This window comes from Sinohyriopsis cumingii, chromosome 9 (genome assembly GCF_028554795.1).
Source record: "Sinohyriopsis cumingii isolate HCF-2022 chromosome 9, ASM2855479v2, whole genome shotgun sequence".
Lineage (NCBI taxonomy): Eukaryota > Metazoa > Mollusca > Bivalvia > Unionida > Unionidae > Sinohyriopsis > Sinohyriopsis cumingii.
Genome location: NC_142969.1, coordinates 55,933,044 through 55,954,752, shown reverse-complemented (window position 1 = coordinate 55,954,752; position 21,709 = coordinate 55,933,044). Strand labels below are relative to the sequence as shown.

The 21,709-nt window shown below is 38.1% G+C and overlaps 1 protein-coding gene across 1 annotated transcript in view; it reads right to left on the bottom strand.

Moving 5' to 3' along the window:
• Positions 1–8,524, bottom strand: part of LOC149791862 (S-adenosylmethionine synthase-like) — a 58,590-nt gene extending 50,066 nt beyond the window's left edge. The window contains exon 1 of the mRNA XM_089970363.1: positions 8,381–8,524. Within this exon, the coding sequence (XP_089826489.1) occupies positions 8,381–8,456 (76 nt within the window). The 5' untranslated portion in view covers positions 8,457–8,524. The remainder of the gene's footprint in view (positions 1–8,380) is intronic.
• Between the last annotated feature and the right edge of the window lie 13,185 nt (positions 8,525–21,709).

The window sequence follows — 21,709 nt, the reverse complement described above, 5'->3', positions numbered from 1 at the left end:
TTATGAGGAACTATCTGAGCATGTTTCCATTGTTGATCATGACTAAATAATATTTAACTATGAATGTTTTCGCTCCAACGCTGCAAGAAACTGAATAAATCTATCCAATTTTCCAAATTTTGGATGGTTTAAAAAAGCCATTGATGTTACTTAAATAATTAACACAACTGGAACCACACATGTATATTTATCATAATTGTGTTACAGCCAAGAAAGTAATGTGGAAGCTTGATGATGAAGTTAAGGTAATGGATTACTTTCACACAAACCTCGTGACAGATGTGGTGCCTAGTAAGTAATATACGCTTTACTATCAGGTGTCATTCTAGAAAAATGAAATTAATATGTTGAGCTAATAATACTTTAATATAGCATTTACGTTAGAGTATATATAATTGAACCCATTGTTTCTACTCATATACACGCCACATTCTAGATAATATAATGGTATAATACTTGTAATAGATGATGTGTAAGTAAAACATCATTGTAAATGGTCATTTGCAACTTAAATTTAACAAGTATGCATATTTCACAGAATGATAAACGTCTACAATATTTGGTATTTTTCTACATGTAGAGAGAATTTTGTTTTTTATATATATATATATATATATATATATATATATATATATATATATATATATATATATATGCTCCCAACTACCATGTTATAGCGGGGTCAAACTGTGTGTGTGTGTGTGTGTGAAACGTTGATGAACATAAGCTGTCCTTGTCTCTAATGTTTGGATAAAGAGCTGTAGTGTTTTTAACATAAATTGAATTACACAGGTGGTTTTAACTATTTTTTCTTTTCAGATAAAAGCAAGTAGATGCGTTCTTTGCTTTGAATCCACACATAGCAGAGAGCTGCAATGGAAATTGGAGGAGAATAAAATATAAAGTCCACAATGAAATTGTTAGGAGAAAAAAAATTACTGCAAAGAAAAGTTTTAAATAGATCATCAGATACTAGTATTCATTTCAAAATGAAAATTATGATATAAGTAAAATAATTTCATCTTTTTTAGGCCTTGATTGGAATAATTTGACAAGTTCATTCATTTATTTTGAAATGAGCATAAATGCAGATTTTATTTACTGCATGATTAAAAATACTGATTTTGATAACTGTTACATCAAACTGCAGGTGTGTCATGAAATGACTATCAGATTCATTTGGAAGCCATATTTATTATATCTTTCCATTGCATGACTTGATAATATCATTTGTGATGTCATGAAATGTAATTTTGTATTACTTGTATGATAAATTTAAATTCATAACAATGTAGTCATGTGATACAATCGTAAGCCATTGTGTTTATAATTTTCTGACAAAAAATTATATGGATATATTTTTGTCCCATAAAACAACAGTTTTGGGGTACTGATCCCATTGGAGAAGAAAATAATGGATTTAGCATATTATATAGTTTCAGCTGACATGTAATTTTAGTATGTGGCAGCAGTGCTGGCTGTAGCAAATATAATTCCTGCTATCAATTATAGCAGTCCATAGACCTGTGGAAATGCATAATGCCCTAAATTAGATAATAATCATAATAATAATAATAATGAGGACTTTGTTTAGTGCTTTATCTTTAGAAGCTCTAAGCGCTTTACAACACTGGACGACACCTATAAGATAAAAAAACATATATAATGATATGATTACAAAAACAAACACCATGAAATTAGAAAACATAAAAAACGTGCTGAGAATATTTAAGGTAGGAAACATTATTAGGTCTTTAAGTTTGTTCTTGCAGTCGAAATAAGTGAGTTTTGAGAGCACTCTTGAATGGGATCACTGTGTCTTTGTGTCTCAGTGGGCAATTCATTCCACGGTGCTGGGCCCTAGTATGCAAAAAAAAAACACGCTGTCAATATGACTTTGTTTTTATATTGGGAACAATGAGTATATGATTGTCAGAAGAGGAACATAAGTATCTTGCTGATTTGTACACATGGGTGAGGTCGGATAGGTATGTTGGACTAGAGTCCGTCATTGAAATGTATCACCGAGAACAAATTTTGTGTTTGATTCTGGATCGAATGGAAAGCCAGTGTAGTGTACAGAGCAGTGGAGAGGTGTGCTCTGATTGTGAAAGTTTCTGGAGTAGATATTGAGATGAACCAGACAGAATTGAGTTACAATGGTCCAGTCTTGAAAGTACTAATGAACACACAAGTGTTTTAGTGGCATCAACTGAAAGATATTTGCGAATGGAGCTGATGCATCTCAGCTCAAGATATGCAACCTTGCATATGTTCATAACATGTTGGTGCAATGTAAGAGTACTGTCCAGAGTAACACCTAGGTTTCATACTGATTGTGTGAATTTAATGTTGGTGTTGCTGATATTTTTTGTTTGAGGTAAAGGATGTGAATTGAGAAAGTCTTTGTGTTGTGATAAGAATGGTCTCAGTTTCATCATCATTCAGCTGCAGCTTGTTATATGTCATCCATGATTTCACATCAGAAATGCACCTCTCTACACCTTGGATGGTAGCATCAACTTCACTTGGGTGGCTAGATTTGTATATCTGGGTGTCATCAGTGTAAAATTGGTGAGACACTGGATGATGATATATGACACTTAAGAGCGGCTGAGTGTATAGAATGAAGAGAACAGGTCCAAGAACAAACCCCTGTGGAACACCACAACATAGATCAACTGGGCTGGAGTGTATTCCATTTGCAGACATAATTTGTGTCCTGTTGACCAAGTAGGACTTGAACCACAGTAAGGCTGTATTATGAATGCCAAATACATGCTGGAGACGGTGAAGTAATATATCATGGTCTATTGTGTCAAATGCTGCAGACAAATCAAGGAGGATGAGGACTGTAATCTTTCCACTATCCAAAGCAGGGAGAATGTCATTAACTACTTTTAGAAGTCTTAGAGTAGTTTCAGTACTGTGGCAAGGGTGATATGCAGATTATACATTGCTGAAAAGACTTTGAATTCAGATGAGATACAAGCTGGGATAGAACAACCTTTTCTAATATTTTTTATATAAATGGGGGATTAGAAACTGGTTGGTAGTTCTTTAAATCGTTATGGTCTAGTGTTGGTTTCTTCAGCAGAGGCTTTACAATGGCAGTTTTGAAAAATGATGGGAATTCCCCTGATGAGAGAGAGGTATTAATAACATCAGTTAGTGAAGGCAATACTGGATCTAAGCACTCAAGCAGCAGTGATGTTGGAATTGGATGAAGTTCACGTGACTTTGGTGCACTCTTCATCAGGATTGTACATACGAAATCCATAGAGACAAGTTCAATGGCTGCTATAGGTTGCCACTCAAAATCTGTATCCCAAATGTATGGTGACAACGAGTCATTTGAAATTGTGGTGTCAAGCTTATCTCTAATAGTTTGTACTTTGTCACAGAAGAAATTTGCAAACATGTCCGGAAGGTCAACTGGAGAGAAGGTATTTGGAAGTATCAGCAATTTAAAAATAAGGTCATTAATAGATGTATTGATAGGTGTTCTGTTCTGACAGGGATTATTACAAGAAAGTGAATGTTCTGAAGGATTTGACGCCATATATCAAAATAAAAGGTATTTTAGTTTCCGTCCGCATAACAAAGTCAGTCAAAATTAATTTATTATTTAATAACGAGCGTCCAATATGTCAGATGTATATACTAGCGTGTACTGGTACTATTGCCCTACGTGGGTTACGCTTAAGACATGTCACCGAGAATGTTTCATGTGTGTGACCACAACATCTATTGATTCTGTCCAAGGTAAATTGTCGTACGTCATTAGGAAAATATTCCCACAACATTATTGTGTTACAGCAGGCACAGTAATTATTTTGTCGTTGTTTAAGCATGATGATAAATTCAGCATCAAGATCAAACTCGCGTATATTTTCTAATCTTTTCTCTACGGTGCCTGGGATTGGCATACAGGGGATCCCATGGGTGGATCTCACCTGAGGTTGATTATAAACCATCCTGGAGTTGTCGCAGACAATTTTCAGAAGCTGACACATTTTTGTAGCTCTAGATAATGCTAAAATACACTAAATGTTACCATTCGACGTGATCATCGACAATCCAAACATAGATATGAGTTTGTTAGCCCCTGCAATGAATGAATTGTTATTGCATATCCTAGAGTCGAGCATGGTGGTTCCTGTGCCAGAGCCTGCTCAACAACTTCCACTGGACCAAAAACTAAATTATTAAGAGTGGCAAAGTCTCTTACCATAGTTTTTCGTGAGATATTGCGCGAATCTGGTTGTGGTTAAGGAGAGTGCCTCTGACTCAGCTTCTACCTTTTCATTCCTTGTTTCAGATTTGGTTTTTACACCTAATTTTCTCCTTTCGCCTGCTGCTTTTTCAAGTTTACGTGTCAATTCTTCCAGTTTTTCTTTAGCTTTCTGTTTTACTCTTGCAGTATGTTCCTTTGCTGTCTGGTCATTGATAACAAAATTATTAATATCTTCCTCAGATGTGATCTGCTGAATATTAAAAGCAACGCAATATAAATATTTAACCCAATAGACAGCTTTTAGAGTTTTAATATATTCTGGTTTTACATACGTTTGTCTACCCCCGTATCCAAACATGGCAATATCAAGTATTTTGTCTGAATCTATAATAGCGGCAACACCTTCCTCAGTAAATTTATCTATCATGTTAGTTCTAACTTTGGTGGTGGCGGCGGTCAAACTCCGGGCTGTGGTTGTAGAGGTTAATGAGGTGGTGGAGCGGGTTGAGGATGACCAGCAATATCCTCGGGTAATGTATTAAGATATTTTTGTTGCCTCAGTTGCTGTAACAATTTATTTTGGTTGGTTATACATTTAATTTAGATAACTGTTATCTACCTTCTGAAAATTCCACCTGAGCTTCCTGACGGTGTTATAGCTGCTATTTGATAGAATCAGGGATGGGGAGATATTTCTTAATTAGTTCTAGTCGATGTTGAGCTATTTTAGCTGTGCAATATTCCATAGTTAGCGCAGAAACATATTATTGCTATTAATATTACAACAACGATTTAGTTATACATCACGGACCGTGGATGTACTTAAATGCACATCAAACAGTAAACGCAGCGACATGCGTGCACATAATTTTTGTTTGCACTACTATACCACATGAGCCTTTTTGTCGCACATTGTGGCCCTTGACCTGTGAGGATTTCAAAGCAATACCAGGGTCTTGCCAATCAGGCTTATATACAAGGTTCGGGTTGGCTTTTGACAACAAAGAAATCTGCATTTTTACAAGGCCCGATTGTAGAATCGGGGCCTTGGTGGAAGGCGGGGGGGGGGGGGTGGGCTAATAAAGGTTAGCTGACCCACCAGTTCTAGCCTTAACTCTTTAAGCCCAATCAACTTATGGGTCTAGCCCATGTGGAGTTCAAAACACCAACTAGATCTTGCAAACGAGGATTTTGGCAAATAATAAATCAACTAGGGCCCGGATTTGGAACTGGGGTCTTAATGTTGGAATCTTCTCACCCTCTCCCAAAGGTCGGCCAACCCGACCCCCACCCCACCCCAACCCCGCTGCTCGGGGGATACAGTAAGAAATCTGTTATCAATCTTATACTATTTCTAGCCAATACAGCTGAGCATAAAATTAAAAGAAAATTTGCTTGGTCTGAGTGAATAAGTGAATAAACAATATATTTCATCTCTCCGGTAAAAACCTCATAGTTCATTCAACATAATGAATGTTTCGTATCTGTAACTTGGCAAATTTCAGATTAGTGTCATTAAATGTAACTAAAAGTACCAAATTCATTTTAAGCACTTTGCGTGACACGAATTAGTAACGTTTAGATGCATTTGATGACACTGACCTGAAAAATAACTGAGTTTTAAAAAATCGCGATTCAATGTGAAATGAACTGTTTCACTCGTAGCTTCGCCAGTTGTTAAAATACACTTAATGAAATATATCTTTTATTCACTTGGAGCAAGAAAATATCCTATCTTTATTTTACTATAGGCCATAATAGTCTTGACAATTCACTCTACTGGAATACAATAAATTTTCACTGCTCGTCAATATATATTGAGAATATTTTGACCAAGAAATTTACATATTGTATCAAAGCACATTGGTGGTCTATATATGGCATTACTCATATTATTGAATTGGGTCAAAATCCAACAATAGACATAATTTTTTTAAATCTTGTTTTGTTCAGCTTTTTATGTGCTGCTGTAACTTGAAATGAGATGAAGTATGACTTTGGTTATATTTTCTATATGAATGTACACAAACACATGCAGCTCATAAATGGTAGACATCTTTCATTATTGCGCGGGATGCAGCTTCCTGCTAATTCTTGTGTGCTAATTCAGCCTGTGATAAATATTGCAGGCAAACTTTTAGAACATGAAATAAGAAGAAAATTAGATTGCTTTGAGTAATTAATGGATGTATTTCACTAAAATATTTTCATCAATCTGATTAAACATGTCGGTTATTAGCTCATTTCAAGCAAATTTCTAATTGAGGACACTTCGATATATGGGATGGGCGGGGGATTATTTTCATCTACTCATTGGTGCAAAAACTATTATGACCACACCCTTTTAGATGGACTTAAAAAATTACTATGGCTTGAAAACAATAGTGCAGCTTCTGTCTTATATTTGATTGACTGCCTATGACATTTTTAAAAAAGTTCAAACATAAATACATTTGGAAATGGATAAGCAGAGGTTGCGATACAGTTTTAAAATGACATATATTTATGATTTTGACCATCTTAAAATATAATTTTATTCCATTGTTTTGTTTGGTATAGCAATAGGGCCGTTACGAATAATGTCGCCTTAATGCTGGATTAGACAGAATATGTGTCAAGATTATATCGCCATAAGGATGTGGATGAACATACGTATTACAGTTTTAAAAGGCATATATTTATGATTCTGATCATCTTAAAATATAGTTTTAGTTTCATATTTTGTGTGGTATAGCAATAGGGCCCTTAGAAATAATGTCGCCTTAATGCTGGACTAGACAGAATATGTGTGTGAAGAGTCTGTCGCTATAAGGATGTTTTGACCATCACAGTTGTGTGTTGGCATTAAGGCGATACGGTATTAAGGTGACACGTGTGTTATCATTTAACAATACTTTTTGCTGTTTTAAACATGAATATTGAAGTTTGATAATAGGAATTATAGATTATTTTGATGAATTCATATACAAATATGTGCTGCAGTTTCGTAACACAACATGATGTCATTCTATCACCCTAATGCTGCTGTGTGACATATTTCGCCCTAATGTTGGTTACGTACTTATGTGTGTGTGTGTGTGTGAAATTTCAAGGCAATCATACAGGTAGTTTAAAATGAGTTGTGAGAAGACATTTGTGCTAATGGACAGATAATGCATAACTGGACATCTTGTAAACTCCTCGAGAAAAAAATTAGTAAATTATACAGAGGACTTGGACTCCAAATTATTATCATCTGGTGATACAAAAATAACAATGACAACTAGCTATGCTCAAGTGGGGGATAAGGGGGCTTTATCCAGCTTTATGAAAGTAACATTGGACACAGAGTCCAAAACAGGTTGTTTTTCTTTTTCATTTTTTTTTTTTTTTTGCACTATGTGACAACTTCTTTCATGGAAATGCCAGTATCTGCAAAATTGTAGCCTCGAAACCATGCGTATCTGGCCTTATACTTTTAGTACATGGTTTTACGCTAGTCAACTTACAATGAAACCTTCAAATTAAAGTCGATCTTAAAATACGTGGACATTTTGGACGAGATCGACCTACAGGTGTACTTCAGTATAATCCGGATTGAATGTCGCGAACTGTGATGTACGATGAAAGCTACGCATGTTGATCAACAAATTCGTACTACCCTATATTGTGACGATTAGACTAGACGTGCTCTTTTTAATGACCTGGTTTAGAACCTGGCCACTGTGACAGCGACCGACAATTTTCGTCTGGAAGTTTCTTGACAGTTTAGGTACAAATGCATTCAATAAATTAGGATAGACTTCGGTTAATCAAACATGGTAGTAAATTTTAAGATATTTTAGATTTAAGACGTGCACATACAAGACCTGTATGAATTTTACTTTTATAATTATAATAACAGCAAGTTATAATAACACTTGTATATCTACAATAAGAAGAAATAATGTTTAGACATTCGGCAGGTGACAATAATAACAATTAGCTGTGCATGGTCGTTACAACATGTGCAATGGTATAGTTGCACTGCCTCAGTGCCTGTGACGTTATTTAAAACGAACGACTACTCCACTTAGTAACATGTAAACAAACGTACGTGACGAAACATCATCATATCCATCAGAATCTAGGAGCATGTGCTGGCTTAAAAGTGTATGTCATTACCTGGGTGACCCTCTCCAACTGATTCTGATGTGAAAAGGAATTCTCCATTCATTTCATTTCCAAATTCATTTGCCATAGCTCTTTACTGTACTATTCAAGAATCACGTATATAGTGAATAGAGAAAGTTCAGCTTCCTTGTCACACCTTATAAATACTCAGTATGTCACATGATATTACATATACTTTCTGATTGGACAGCCGATTGGAATAATCCACTGTGAGGGAGAGCACATTTTGGTTCATAAAGAAATCTTTGTTCACACATTGAAACAGATGAATGACAAGAATAGTTTAATATTATTTCGCTTCACATAATTATAAAATATTTAATAGAAACATAAATTAAAACTTGCCTATCTTTAAATTAAATGATTACGAATATAATCGATCAGTCCCATAAGGGTCATACCATGTTAATACGGCCATGTACGGGGTTGTCGGTATACGAGAAGATGAGTTACACTGTCATTACAGGGTGGACATTGTTCTTTGTCAGTGCATTGGGACTTGCTAGATGTTATATTTGCAAAGTGGTAAACATTCTTGACTTTATAACAGAAAAGTCATTAAAATTAACCCATATGTCGAGCAGCGGGGGGGGGGGGGGGGCGAACCGACCTAAGGGAATAGGTACCCTTCGAGACACTTCTTCATGGTGAGAAAAAGAAAAAAGAATCACAAGATGAACCCGCATCTTTAACCAAATTGAGTCTTATCGAGAGATTCTCTTAAAGGACCCAGTCTGAGTAACACTACTTTGTTGTTTTGTTAATTTTTTTATTGTTTTTTTTATGTGAAATTTTGTCTACGAAGATGGCCACGTAACGAGTAAGGTCGGTTCAACCCCCACCCCCGCTGCTACTGCTAAAATAGACGTTTCATACACGATAAATAGCGTAGTTTGAGTCGTAGACACAAAATAATATGGTGGGTTCACTCCCTCTGCTGCTGCTTCTGGTAAAATTCTTTCTCAGTGAGCGGTTCTTCGTTGTATGATTTATAAATCCTATAATCGTTACGTCCGCAGGTAAAACAAAGTTGAATATCCCCGTACACATTTTTTTGGGCACATCCAACGCAACGCTGTGGTTTTGGTTGGATTATTCGTTTCGAGGATAAGTATTCGATCTCCGTGGGAGGATTTTTATTTCTGAAGCTTTCGTGCCACTCATGTCTGTGTGTGTAATAGTCCATTAAAGCACGATATTCGTTTCCTCCGCATCTAGTGCAGATCTGATATTTTCCCCGAACTCCATTACCACATCCAACACAACCACGGGGACCAGAACCGGGTTTCTTTAGCGCGTAATTATGTTTTTTTACAGCACCGTCCACGGCATTTTCGCGAGTACTTGTTGAGGCAGCCAATCACAATGATTCATTAATAGTATCCGTTTACTTAAATTATTTTAACTGTTATCAGAGCCAAAAGAGGTCTCAGGGGAGCGGTTGAATCTTGTATCGGGTCGAGCTCTGTCAGAAAATGCTCGTATTATTATCACATAGGAAAGTCTCAGAATGACGATCTCAGACCAAAGTTTGGCGAAAGTCTCATGTTTGATATATATTTTTAGTAAATATGAGAGATTCCACAAACTTTACCCTCGGATTGATGATCTGAAGCTTGTATTATTGTCACATAGGAAAGCTTCAGGACAGTAATCTGAAAGAAAAAAAATGGCGAAAGTCTCATATTTGCTAAAATATATAATCAATCATGAGACTTTCGCCAAACTTTGGTCTCAGATTAACAATCCGAAGCTTGTAAGTGTGTCATCTCTGGGTTTTTATATTTTTTTTGGGGGGGGGGAATTAAAATACTCCTCAGCGGTTGGAGGGTTTTCTTTCGCGATGTAGTGTTTAGTAGATCTTTTCTGTGTAATAAATCAGCAATGATCTGTAGGCGTTTCCTCCGCATCTATTGCAGATTTCAGTATCACCTCGTACTCCACGCTTGCATCCCAAAACAAGTTCTGGGGCCTGTTGATCCTTTTTTGACATCTTGCATGTGTCTTCCGCAGTATTCTTTGTAACACTGCTTGTTACAAAGTTCCGTTGATCTCGCTGGAAGCCATTTGCAGTTGTTTGTTCCGATTTCGAATGACATGTTATATGATTACTATCATAAATTTTCAATTAAATACTTAACTTGCGTATAAAAGTAATATCATGATGGAAAAAAAATGATGGACGACAACGAAACAGGTGATAACGATACGGACAGACTGTATACTTCAAGCAAAGATTTAATTGATGATTTTGATGAGACTTTTTACCGCATATCTGATCATACCAAATACATGTTCGATGAAAATGATCGTTGTTCGTATAAAGAACTTGCAAGAACAAATTATAATTTTTTACGCGAGTATTATTCCCGCGTGATTGTAAAATCTATCAGTGATGTTATTGTTTTTCGAAAGAAGAGTGATGCGCTTGATTGTTTGACTGTTTATTCGCATCTCCTTCACGGGATTGTAATTCAGCATTACGATAGTTTGTACGTGTTTGTGTCCGATGAGGATTTTGATCGAGTTGCAAGTGAATTTGCAGGAAAAGCTGCAGTGGTTGAAATAATACCAAGATTACGGTCAAGATATCCCGTGTTTGATATTGATTCAAAAATCCCGTCCATGAAGGAAATCATTGATTATTTCTCAAAGCTGTCTGATTGTCCCGTTAATGTTTTTGAAACCACAAGCAGGCAACAACAAGATCGAATAAACCATCATCAGTGTGTAAAAAACTCATTCAGGGAAAACTCAATGGTGCGGAAACACTAACTTGTCCGATTGTGATTCAGCCGCGCACAGTCAGAATTTACGATGATGAGGTCACCAATTATCATTTCGAAACGGAAGATATTTCCGACGAAGATATCGTTAAAATCTCCACAGCGTTGACTGGAGAACCAGATCAACTTACTGCGATTACTGGCACGCCAGGAAATATCGTTACAATATCAAGGCGACCAGGACATTTCTGTTGTATTTGTCAACGGCGACACGGTTATGATAGTTTTTATGATGCAGTTGAATCGAAATATGTTGATTGTTACGTTACACGTTTTTCAGACGTGTTTGTTATTGGCTGTCTCCGACGTTCTGGTAAAAAAATAACAATTCCACGCGAGGATGTGACTACAAACAAACTTCCTCGTAAGTATCTGAAATACTTAGCAAGATCAAAATGCCGTCGTGTAGGTCATCAAGGACACTTTATTGGAAGAAACCCTGATTATCGATACACTGCAGCGCCAGTACATGAATCCGGTCTGGGTTGTAAGGTTATTTCTGACGGTGATTATGTAGATGGATCAGCATGTGGGATGGGAAAATCAGAATCAGCTTGGAGATCGATACGACCAAATCAATCAGTGTTGGTTATCTCGTATCGAAAAACTTTTACAGAGAAAATCAAATCCGATTACGGCTTTGAGTCTTACAATGATATTACCGGTGATATTATTTTACAACCAGGAATCCGCAAAAGGGTTATTGTGCAAGTGGAATCACTTCATCGCGTCAGAGGTGTTCCCGACGTGGTTATCATTGATGAGTGGCATGGGATTCGCAGGCAGATTTTCTTCCCAGTGCAACATTCAAGATCATATTGGATCAACTTTGTCAGATTAGCAACAATATCTCCCCGGGTAATTGTTCTTGATGCAGATGCTAACAATGATGATTTGATACTATTCCGGGATATTCTTGGAAGGGTTTCAATGAAATTTATCATTAACTATTATGAGATCGATCACGGCAAGAAACTCACCGTGAAAACTCTCACCGGGACAATTATGAGGATTTATTAAAAACACTTGCAGGTGCAAATCACGTTGCAGTGTTCACACACAACAAATCAAACAGCAATTACTCCGTTGAGAGTTTAGCAAACCAAGTACAACAACAACGATATCGTGTAAGGTATTATCACGCGGATACCGATTTGACACAAAAACAAAGAGACTTTTCCGATGTCAATAGCGCGTACAACGACATTGATGTTGTGATTTTTAACCTCACTTTGGAAGCTGGAGTCAGTATCGTTGATGAGCACTTTAAACATTTATTTGTGTTCTCGGAAGAATTGGGATCAGTTGAAGCAACCAAACAAGCGCTACACCGTTTCAGATGTGCTAATGAGATCAGTTATTCTGCGGTGTCACATCACGATGCAGATCTTCCTGTGACTCGCGATGAAATCATCGAAGCGATAGTACACAATGAAGTTAATTTACCCAAACAGGTTTTACCGTTTCGAGCACCTGATCCTGGCGAGATTAGATCTGACTACGGATTTGCATTTCTCAGTAACATTATCGATGAGAATAATTCCAAGTTGTATTTCACCCAGCGGTTGGTTACAATGATGAGAAATACTGGATATGAAATCGTACAGACCATCCCGGATGACTATCAACTGTGGTTGGAAAAAAGGAAGAAAAAAATCACACAGATCAACAATGCAGCTGTGGATGAGTTTTTAATAACCAAACTCGGCACTCGATTGATACAATCCGAGGACTCCCTTGAACGAGGTGAATCTCTCGAGGATTTTCTTAAAACAGTTCTTCCTGCAGATGAAATTCCTCGGTGTTACAAATACAGCCCTGAAGAACCGTTAAAGCCGTATCAGAAGAAATTGAGATATCTCAATGTTGTGTTTCAATGCGGTGTTGGTAAACTAGACGGGGATGTTGTTGAACGTCTATACAAAAAATCACCTGCGATGATACTATCACAACGAGTTACCGGAGATAAATTTAATAATGGTAGCGCTGTAGCTGCGATAGTATTTCGATCCGATAAGATATCTCCGCAACAAGCACTAAAAATCATCAGAGATAATCTTGACGTGTTAAAACTGCCAGATGTAGTTCCGGATGATCTGGGTCAGATCACAACAAAAAAAATCCGCGACGAGCTCGTGATGAATATCGAATCAATGATACGAAACCCTGATCAGATGAAAAGATACAACTTGTTATTGAAACATTTCAATGAGATCTTTCCTAAAGCGAGAATATGGTCAAAAACACTAACCGTGAAGAGTATCATCGAGAAGATCAAGTTGATCTATAAAGGATTTGGTGCAGAGTTAAAATCAGATGATAACCAACATGCTAATCGAAGTGATTACACGCTATATTATCCTGAATGGCCCAAATCAGATTTTATCAGCAACGATGCGTGGTTGAATACTTTTATTCCCGATCAGGGATCCGGCGGTAATGATATAGATTTGACACAATCAGGAATGAGCGATCACAACAAATTGTTGAAATTTCATATTTGGAGCATCAATAACTGGTTTAGCCGATATGATTGAACCCTCAGATCGTTAATCAGAGACCAAAGTTTGGCGAAAGTCTCATATTTACTAAAATATATAATCAATCATGAGACTTTCGCCATTTTTTTTTCTCAGATTGTCGTTCTGAGGGTTCCTACAATGATAATAATACAACCCTCAGATCGATATTTTAAACCCTGTATTTGTTTGTTGAAAGTTCCAGAATCAATAATAATTTTATTTTTATAGTGATTCTGGAACTTTCAACATTTTTTTTCTCAGATTGTCGTTCTGAAGCTTCCTACAATGATAATAATACAACCCTCAGACCGATATTTTAAACCCTGTATTTGTTTGTTGAAAGTTCCAGAATCAATAATAATTTTATTTTTATAGTGATTCTGGAACTTTCAACATTATTTTTCTCAGATTGTCATTCTGAGGGTTCTTACAACAGTTACAATACAGCCTTCAGATTGCTATTTCCGACCTTGTATTTGTTTGTTGAAAGTTCTAGAATCAATAATAACTTTATTTTTTATAGTGATTCTGGAACTTTTAACATTTTTTTCTCAGATTGTCATTCTGAGGGTTCCTACAATGATAATAATACAACCCTCAGATCGTCAATCTGACAGTAAAGTTTGGCGAAAGTCTCATATTTACTAAAATATATAATCAATCACGAGACTTTCGCCATTTTTTTTTTCTCTCAGATTGTTGTTCTGAAGCTTTCTTATGTGACAATAATACAACCCTCAGATCGTCAATCTGGCAGTAAAGTTTGTGGAATCTCTCATATTTACTAAAATATATATCAAACATGAGACTTTCCACAAAAAATATTCGAATTCGTCATTCTAAGGGTTCCTCCGAGACCGTCGGAAATCCTGACAAAATGTCATAAGCGCAATCGACATAACCGAATTTGATAAGTATTTTTGACCACTGCGCGGCACTGTTGTCATTGATGTGGAAATTCTCCCTGTGAAGACTGTCAAATACCTTAAATACGCAGCTGGTATTCGCGTGAATATTTCCTGATCTGCGCTGAAATTCCCTTCGAAATTCCACTACTATCGGAATTAACGAATAAAAAGTCAAACCAGGTGAATCCGTACCGATAATCGGAATAATCCGGTCGTGTTGGTATGTAAATGTCATCATGAGACCCAGCGGTGGTAGATAGCACTTACAGGTACCGTGTCCGATTGGTACATCACGAAAATAACCGCGATGAAGTTTTTGTAGCGCTAGTTTATCATGTAGAGTCATTCCGGGTTGCAGCATTATTATTCATGGCTGTGTTTAAGGTTCCATTGCCTGATTGAGACAGTCAAATCGGGACAGACAGTCTCAAGACAATCCTCATTGTAGCCGCTGCAGTTCTCACAACCACATTCCGTGATATCAGATTCCACTGTCACACCGACAGGATCATAAAATTTAACCCTCACAACTGACCTTGACTCTGACCCGGCGAAACACATACTCGGATTGCAAATTCGTCTTTGAAACTCTTTGTGGAATTCTAACGCGATTTTCATTAACGAACACGCAGTTAAGTCCGGAGAATTCACTCCGATAATCGGAACAATCTCGTTATTCCTCACCGTGAAAGTCATCATTGCAACCCGGTGGTAACAACCAGTGACTGTTGTTGTGATCGTCAACGATCATCTTGTCACGAAAATAATCATCATGAAGCAACTTCAGCGCGATAATATCATTGGTCATTATGTATCTGTGATCTGTTTCATTTATTGCAACTCTGCTTGGATTGCAGCTTTGTTTCCATTGCAGATCAATTTATCGTATTTCCGCCCCACCTCTTGCGATTTCTCTCAGTTCTTGTTTTAGTTTTTTTATCACGGAACTTTCGTTGTTGTTGTCGTTGTTCTTGCTGTATTTCGTGTTGCTGTTGTTGCAGTTGTTTGTAAGATTTTATATTGTTTTCCAGGACCAGCATCGTTTCATTTACTTCCCGGTTTTTATAGTCGATGAAATCCAAAATATTTTCCTGGGTTGCTCGACTCAACATTGAATTTTCATCGGTGAGTTTTTGTATCCGTCGCTGGTAATCGATTATAGTTTCTGCACACTGTGCGTGTGCCCGATTCAGCTCGGATAAATCCGCATTGGATTTTTCCAGATTGGAATTTTTCTTTATCAGATCAGATTTTTTCTTTATCAGATCGGAATTTTCATGTGGCAGTCGTGTTTGTATCCGCTCGAGATCGATAACTCGATATTCCGATTGTGTTAAATGCGCTTCTAGTGATTTAACACGAGCTTGAAGTGCTATTTCTGTGGCAGTTGCTGGTGGAATCTTTGCAGATTTGACTTTCAGTAGAATCTCCGCTGGAATCTTAGTTGGGACAAATTTGACTTTCTCAGGTGAAATCGCAGATTTCGGTGAAATCTTAGCTGCATTGACAACACTGACAGGTGCAGGTGCATCAAGAATGAATTCTTCCGATGCATCTGCATCAGGTGCATCTTTCTCAGGTGTATCTTTCTCAGATTTCTCAGCTGCGGTTGTTAAAGCGTAAACGTACGTGAGTTCTTACAAACACAAACACATACACTCACACTAGGAAAAAAGAGTCAGTGTTTATATTCACACTACTCTACATACACACATTGGCAAATCGATTACTATTTCTTTTCTAGAGTATGGGCTATCCCTAAAAAGGGCTGTGTTTTTCAACTCCACAGATAAATGTTAATGGTTGCACCTTCCCGGCCTGGCACCGCAAACGCATCTTCTACTCCAGTCTCCTTTCACTCTTTTCGCCGGGAGTGCAGAGGCGGGATGAGTGGCTTCAGAATCCCAATCTTGTCTCTGAGATTCTGAAATTTCCTTGTTGTAGCTGGGGTACAGCCATTCCTCTCTCCTTTTCCTTCTCTTCTTTTTTTTTTCTTCTCTCCTCCTCTTTCATCCTTCCTTCTTCCACTATAGCCTCTGCAGCCAGCTCATTCAGCATGAACCTGGCATATTTCAGGTGAACATGAAGTTCAAGAAGTTTCGCTAGCCTTCTGCTCATTTTGTAGTGTTGATCAATCAACAAGGGTAGCTAGACTGCCTAGCGGTTTTCAATTTATACGAAAAGCGCGGACGTGAAGGAAAACATCCTCCTAAGACAAAACTTATATTACCTAGATCATGACCTAACAACGCGCTGACCTAAAAGAAACACTCACTCACTTCTTTACTACCCATTACCAATTTAAAAATTTTCATTAATCACTTATAAAAAAATATACTATCCACATACTTAAATCAAAACCCAAAATCTACTATCCACGCACGTCAAACAGTAAAAACCCAAACATTATTATAATCTACTATCCACACAAACGTATGTGAGCGCTTACAATCACACTCATAAACATATACAATCACACCAGAAAAGTGTGAGTGTTTATATTTACACTACTCTACATACACACATTGGCAAATCGATTACTATTTCTATTCTAGAGGTTGGGGTAGCCATTAAAAGGGCTGTTTTTTATGTTAACTTGAAGCTATGGCAATCTTTTAGGTTCTAAGATTGCGGCCTCCTCTGACGATAGGCTTTCTCCCACAATAAGGTCTGCTTCTTCGGAAAGAGAAGAAGAACTCTTTGGCATCGATACGACAGTTGACAAAGCCTCTGTCAGGTTCACGTTGCTGCTGCTGCTGTTCTTGTTGCTGTTGCTGCTCTCTCTCTGTTGTTTCTGAAGTCTGTACTTCTCTGTTCATTCTTCTTTCTCTCTGTTAATTTCTTCTCTGAAGAGCTCTTCTATGAGGTCTTCAGTGACTTTTAACATTCCCACCTTCTCTATCTCTTCTGGCTTCGGTATCAGACTGTGTCTGACCCTATGCAAATTCACGTAGGCTTCGTTTAGCGTAGCTAGTCTGGAGCACATCTTCGTAGGAGGATGAGTCGACAATGGATGGTTAGACTGGAGACTACCCCCGGTTTTATGCGCGGACGTGAAGGAAAACATCCCCTTCACGTTTTTTTCGAGTCGGAACTTTCAATTAGTGTCATGAGAGGGATAGTAAGAAATCAAAGAGCATGAATCAAGATTCCTATAGCAAAACAATCCAAAAAGACATTTTTTCTTCAAAACACAACATTTTTATTCAAAATCACTTAACACGAACAAGTAACTATAACATTTTAACAATAACTATTCAATTTATCATCAAACATTTTTTCAAATCACAAACATTTTTTTCAACCAACACATTATTTTGGACAGGGATGACAATGTTGTGAATGAAATTGTGATTTCCACTGTTGGAAGTCATTAGGCCATTGATGGACACTACGTTTCCTAGCTTGAGACAAAAGATAAGTATAATGGTCACAAAACCATCGATCTACTTTCACATCGTTTCTAGAAGAAGAACGAGGATCAACATGAGTCACTAAATTTTCTAAAGAATATGCAATGCGATGATGCAGAAAATACACACAATATTGTCCACACACCAAGGAATCTGTGCCTTGTAATTTCACATTATTGAATTGGGTGGTCTGAGCATTTCTTCTCATAAAGTCAATGATATCGTCTTCCAAAGGAGGCAATCCATACGAATCAAAATATTCCACACATCCTTCTTGAGGAAAGTAGACGGCTACCCAGTGGGTTCCAGGGAGATGACTGTCGTCCTTGTTGATCACATAAGTTTGATGGTCTTGAGGTTTGCGATGAGGGAGTTCATCTTTAGCGACAGGATTCCAAGAAGCCGTATACGAACTGTGGTTCTAAAGATAATAAAGTTCCCAGGTATCCATTTATTTGTGTGGTTTTCTTCTTTTTCTTCACAGGTAATAATAAGTGATCAATTCGATCCTGACTTTTTGCTTGAAAATGTCTGACAAGTAAAAGGCGTTTAGCTCCGACTTCTTACTCTGGTCAAAGAGAGATTCGATGCGACGGCACTCCAGAGACGTTAATGGAGGAGAAGACTGTTTATCCAAGCCTTTATACCACTCATTCAACACGAATTCTATCTCGATGAGACCCCAAGCTTTGTCCAGATATTCGTCCAATTTTTCTTCTTGACTTAACATCAAACATTTATCGTGATGAATTTGACTGGGATGATCCTTGTGACATCCATAGCACTCTTCCATGATTAATTCCTTCATTTTTTCTGCCAGGACTGTAGAAAAACAGAAGACTAAACGGGCTTCTTGTTCTGGCCATCTTGACTTCATCATGCTGACTTCTTCGTCTTGGGATTCTTCTTCTTCCACAGTCTCCTCACATTCCATGTCTAAAGTTTCTCCACGAGGTAAAGAGGGATAACAGTCTTATATAGCTTCTAACAGTGTAGAATGACTTCTCTCAAACTGTTGATTTCTATGGTATTATCGAATTCTGCATACAGGATGACGTTTACTGTCTTTTGCAGCTCTTTTGCAAACTGAAGTTCCACACGAATCTGGCCAGATTTTATAGGGTGTTAATGTCCCTCGTCACTGCCCTGGTCAGGGGTGAAATCGAAAGCCCACAAAGCATAGCCTCCTGCGTAATCTTCGTACGTAATGCCGTGACTGGTGTTGGTTCCTAACTGGCCGGTGGCTTCGTACAGGGACAAGTACGATCTCAAGTAATTCATCTTCTCAAAGTCAGGTTCGAAAGGTCTGGTACACAAGGTTTTGCCATCGCGACTGACTTCGATTTTCTTCACGTCGAAGTGCTGAAAGTTGAAAGGATTTTCAGTGAAGTCTCCGTTGAAGGCTGAATTCTCGACCATACCAAGGATTAAACACATGGGTAACTGTCCTTGAAACAGATGATCTTCGATCATGGAATGATGGCTAGCGGGAATGGTGAACGTTTTCACTTCCATGCGTCGTATTGGATACTTGGCGGTCGTTCTGCTCAAAGTGTTACTGATGTCATTTCTCACTTTAGGTAACACTTCCACTCGTCGAACGTGGAGTCTGACGTCCTCGATTTTGCTTTTGGGTTTGCCACCAGTAATAGCATCGGTATCAGCCAACAAATGGAAAGCGGTACTGCTACGATTCAGTCTCAAGCGAATATTTACACCGTTCAGCAAATATTTATCTTGCAACCACATGTCCAAATGCAAACGATCAATCAGTTCTAAACTCTTCTTATTTAAGATTTTGCTTCGTCTTTCCTCAAAGCCGTCATTGCTTTTATCTATTGTGTCAAACTTGTTCGCTTCGTCAGGTTCCCATAACACGCAGGCATTGAGATGAGTATTCTTGGCATCTATTCCGTACGTCAAGAGATTTTCCAGGTAGGCAAGGTAAGGGTAAGTATCCATGCTGCTACTGACCAGTTTGTTATTCAAGTACAAGTCCACTGAGCTGAACAAGGAATGCATGAAATTGTTGACGAGAGCTACATTGTCAGTGTCTTCTATTCCACCATCAGGTGTCTTATCTAGAACTTTGACTTTCAAGTACAAGTAACTGCTATTCAGATCGATGTAATCTTCGGGCTGTCCTTTGATTTCAAACTCGATGGGAGCGGAATCTGTCAGTGAGGAGACGGGATGAAGTTCCACCCATTGGGATTCTTGCATCGTCATCATGGTAGGTGGCATGGCAAACAGATCCAGTTCCGACTTAGAACCGGCGCAAGACTCTCGGTACATCATTTTTGCTGTTTCTCAATAATTTAATAACCAAAAACGTCTAAGTCTCGAACGGCTCTTCTTTTCTTAGTCTTTCTAGCTTTAGACGTGTGAAGTCTGGTAAAAGGGTGTTTTCTTCGTCGTCTCTTTCTGCCTTGTCCTTGCTGTGGCTTCAGGGAAGCGGGAATGATTGACTCGGTAGCGTGCAGGGCATTTATAGGTGTTTCTCGTCGGCCTAAAATGTCTTTGCCCGTTTGCAACAAGACATTCTTGCTTGCTCTCAGGAAGGCTTCTTTGGGGTTTTGTTTGTCGATGATGACATTTTGGAGAAATCTTTTGCCGTGCGTCAACGCGGCATCTCTCAACGCATGCAATCCGCGTGTCACCATCGGTTTCAACACCGGAGCCACCGAACGAAAGGCTGATTTCAACATATCTCCTAAACCGTGTCCTCGCTGTCGAGCAACGCCTCGGTACACTGGATACATGACTTACGAGTCGTTAGAGAACCGTTTTCGAAAATGGAGTTTCACCGTGACTTTTCCTTTGGTGAATGAATATTTTGTCCCAAATCTCCTTTTATAGCAATGTTGACCGTGTCCAAATAAGACTTGCTGACAGGCAAATAATGAGGATGTACAAATTCGCGATGAACGTGATAAGTGTTTCCACCTTCCTGGTCATTGGTCGTGACAGAATTCACTTTGAAAGGAATGACACGCAGTAACGGTACGGAGGTATGCCCCACCACGTTGTACTCCACCACATCGGAGTACACGAAGATCAAATTCAATACCAGGTTCAGTTCTACCGGGAAACGAAAATACTTCGCAAAATACCCGTTGTTGTCAATGTCTGCGATGTGAATCCTTTTGGTCTGCTTATCCGTGACCATATTGAGGTCTCCACCCAAAATATCATACAATTCAGGACAAAATTTAATAAGTATACTTTTTTCCACACTTTCAAATTTAATTAGTAGATGATGAGACAGTTTATGGTACTCAATCGTAACACGTTTTTTTTTAGGCCGGTCAGAACTTTGTCAATTGCTGCATGGAATTTGTGAGCGATTGCCTCCACCAGATGTTGACCACTAAAATAATGGCCTGAGTTAATTTTAAAGTGATAAATGTAAAAAGGAGGAGAAGTGTCACTGCTGCTGCGGGGTACTGTGTCCTTCGGAAGTGATTTATGTTGATTAGTGGTAATCATGGTTTGCTGCACTGTTTGGTCCAGAATTTCGACGTCAAAAGTGTTTTGAGTTTCAGTGATGTTTTTGATTTGTGTTGGGTAAATCATTTCTACCAAAGCCACTTCCCAATGGGTTTCGTGATCTAATTGGATGGTCTGAGGTAATTTGGCCGTGTAACAGCACAAAGTATTGTTGGGAAACACCTCCATAGAACTGTCACTG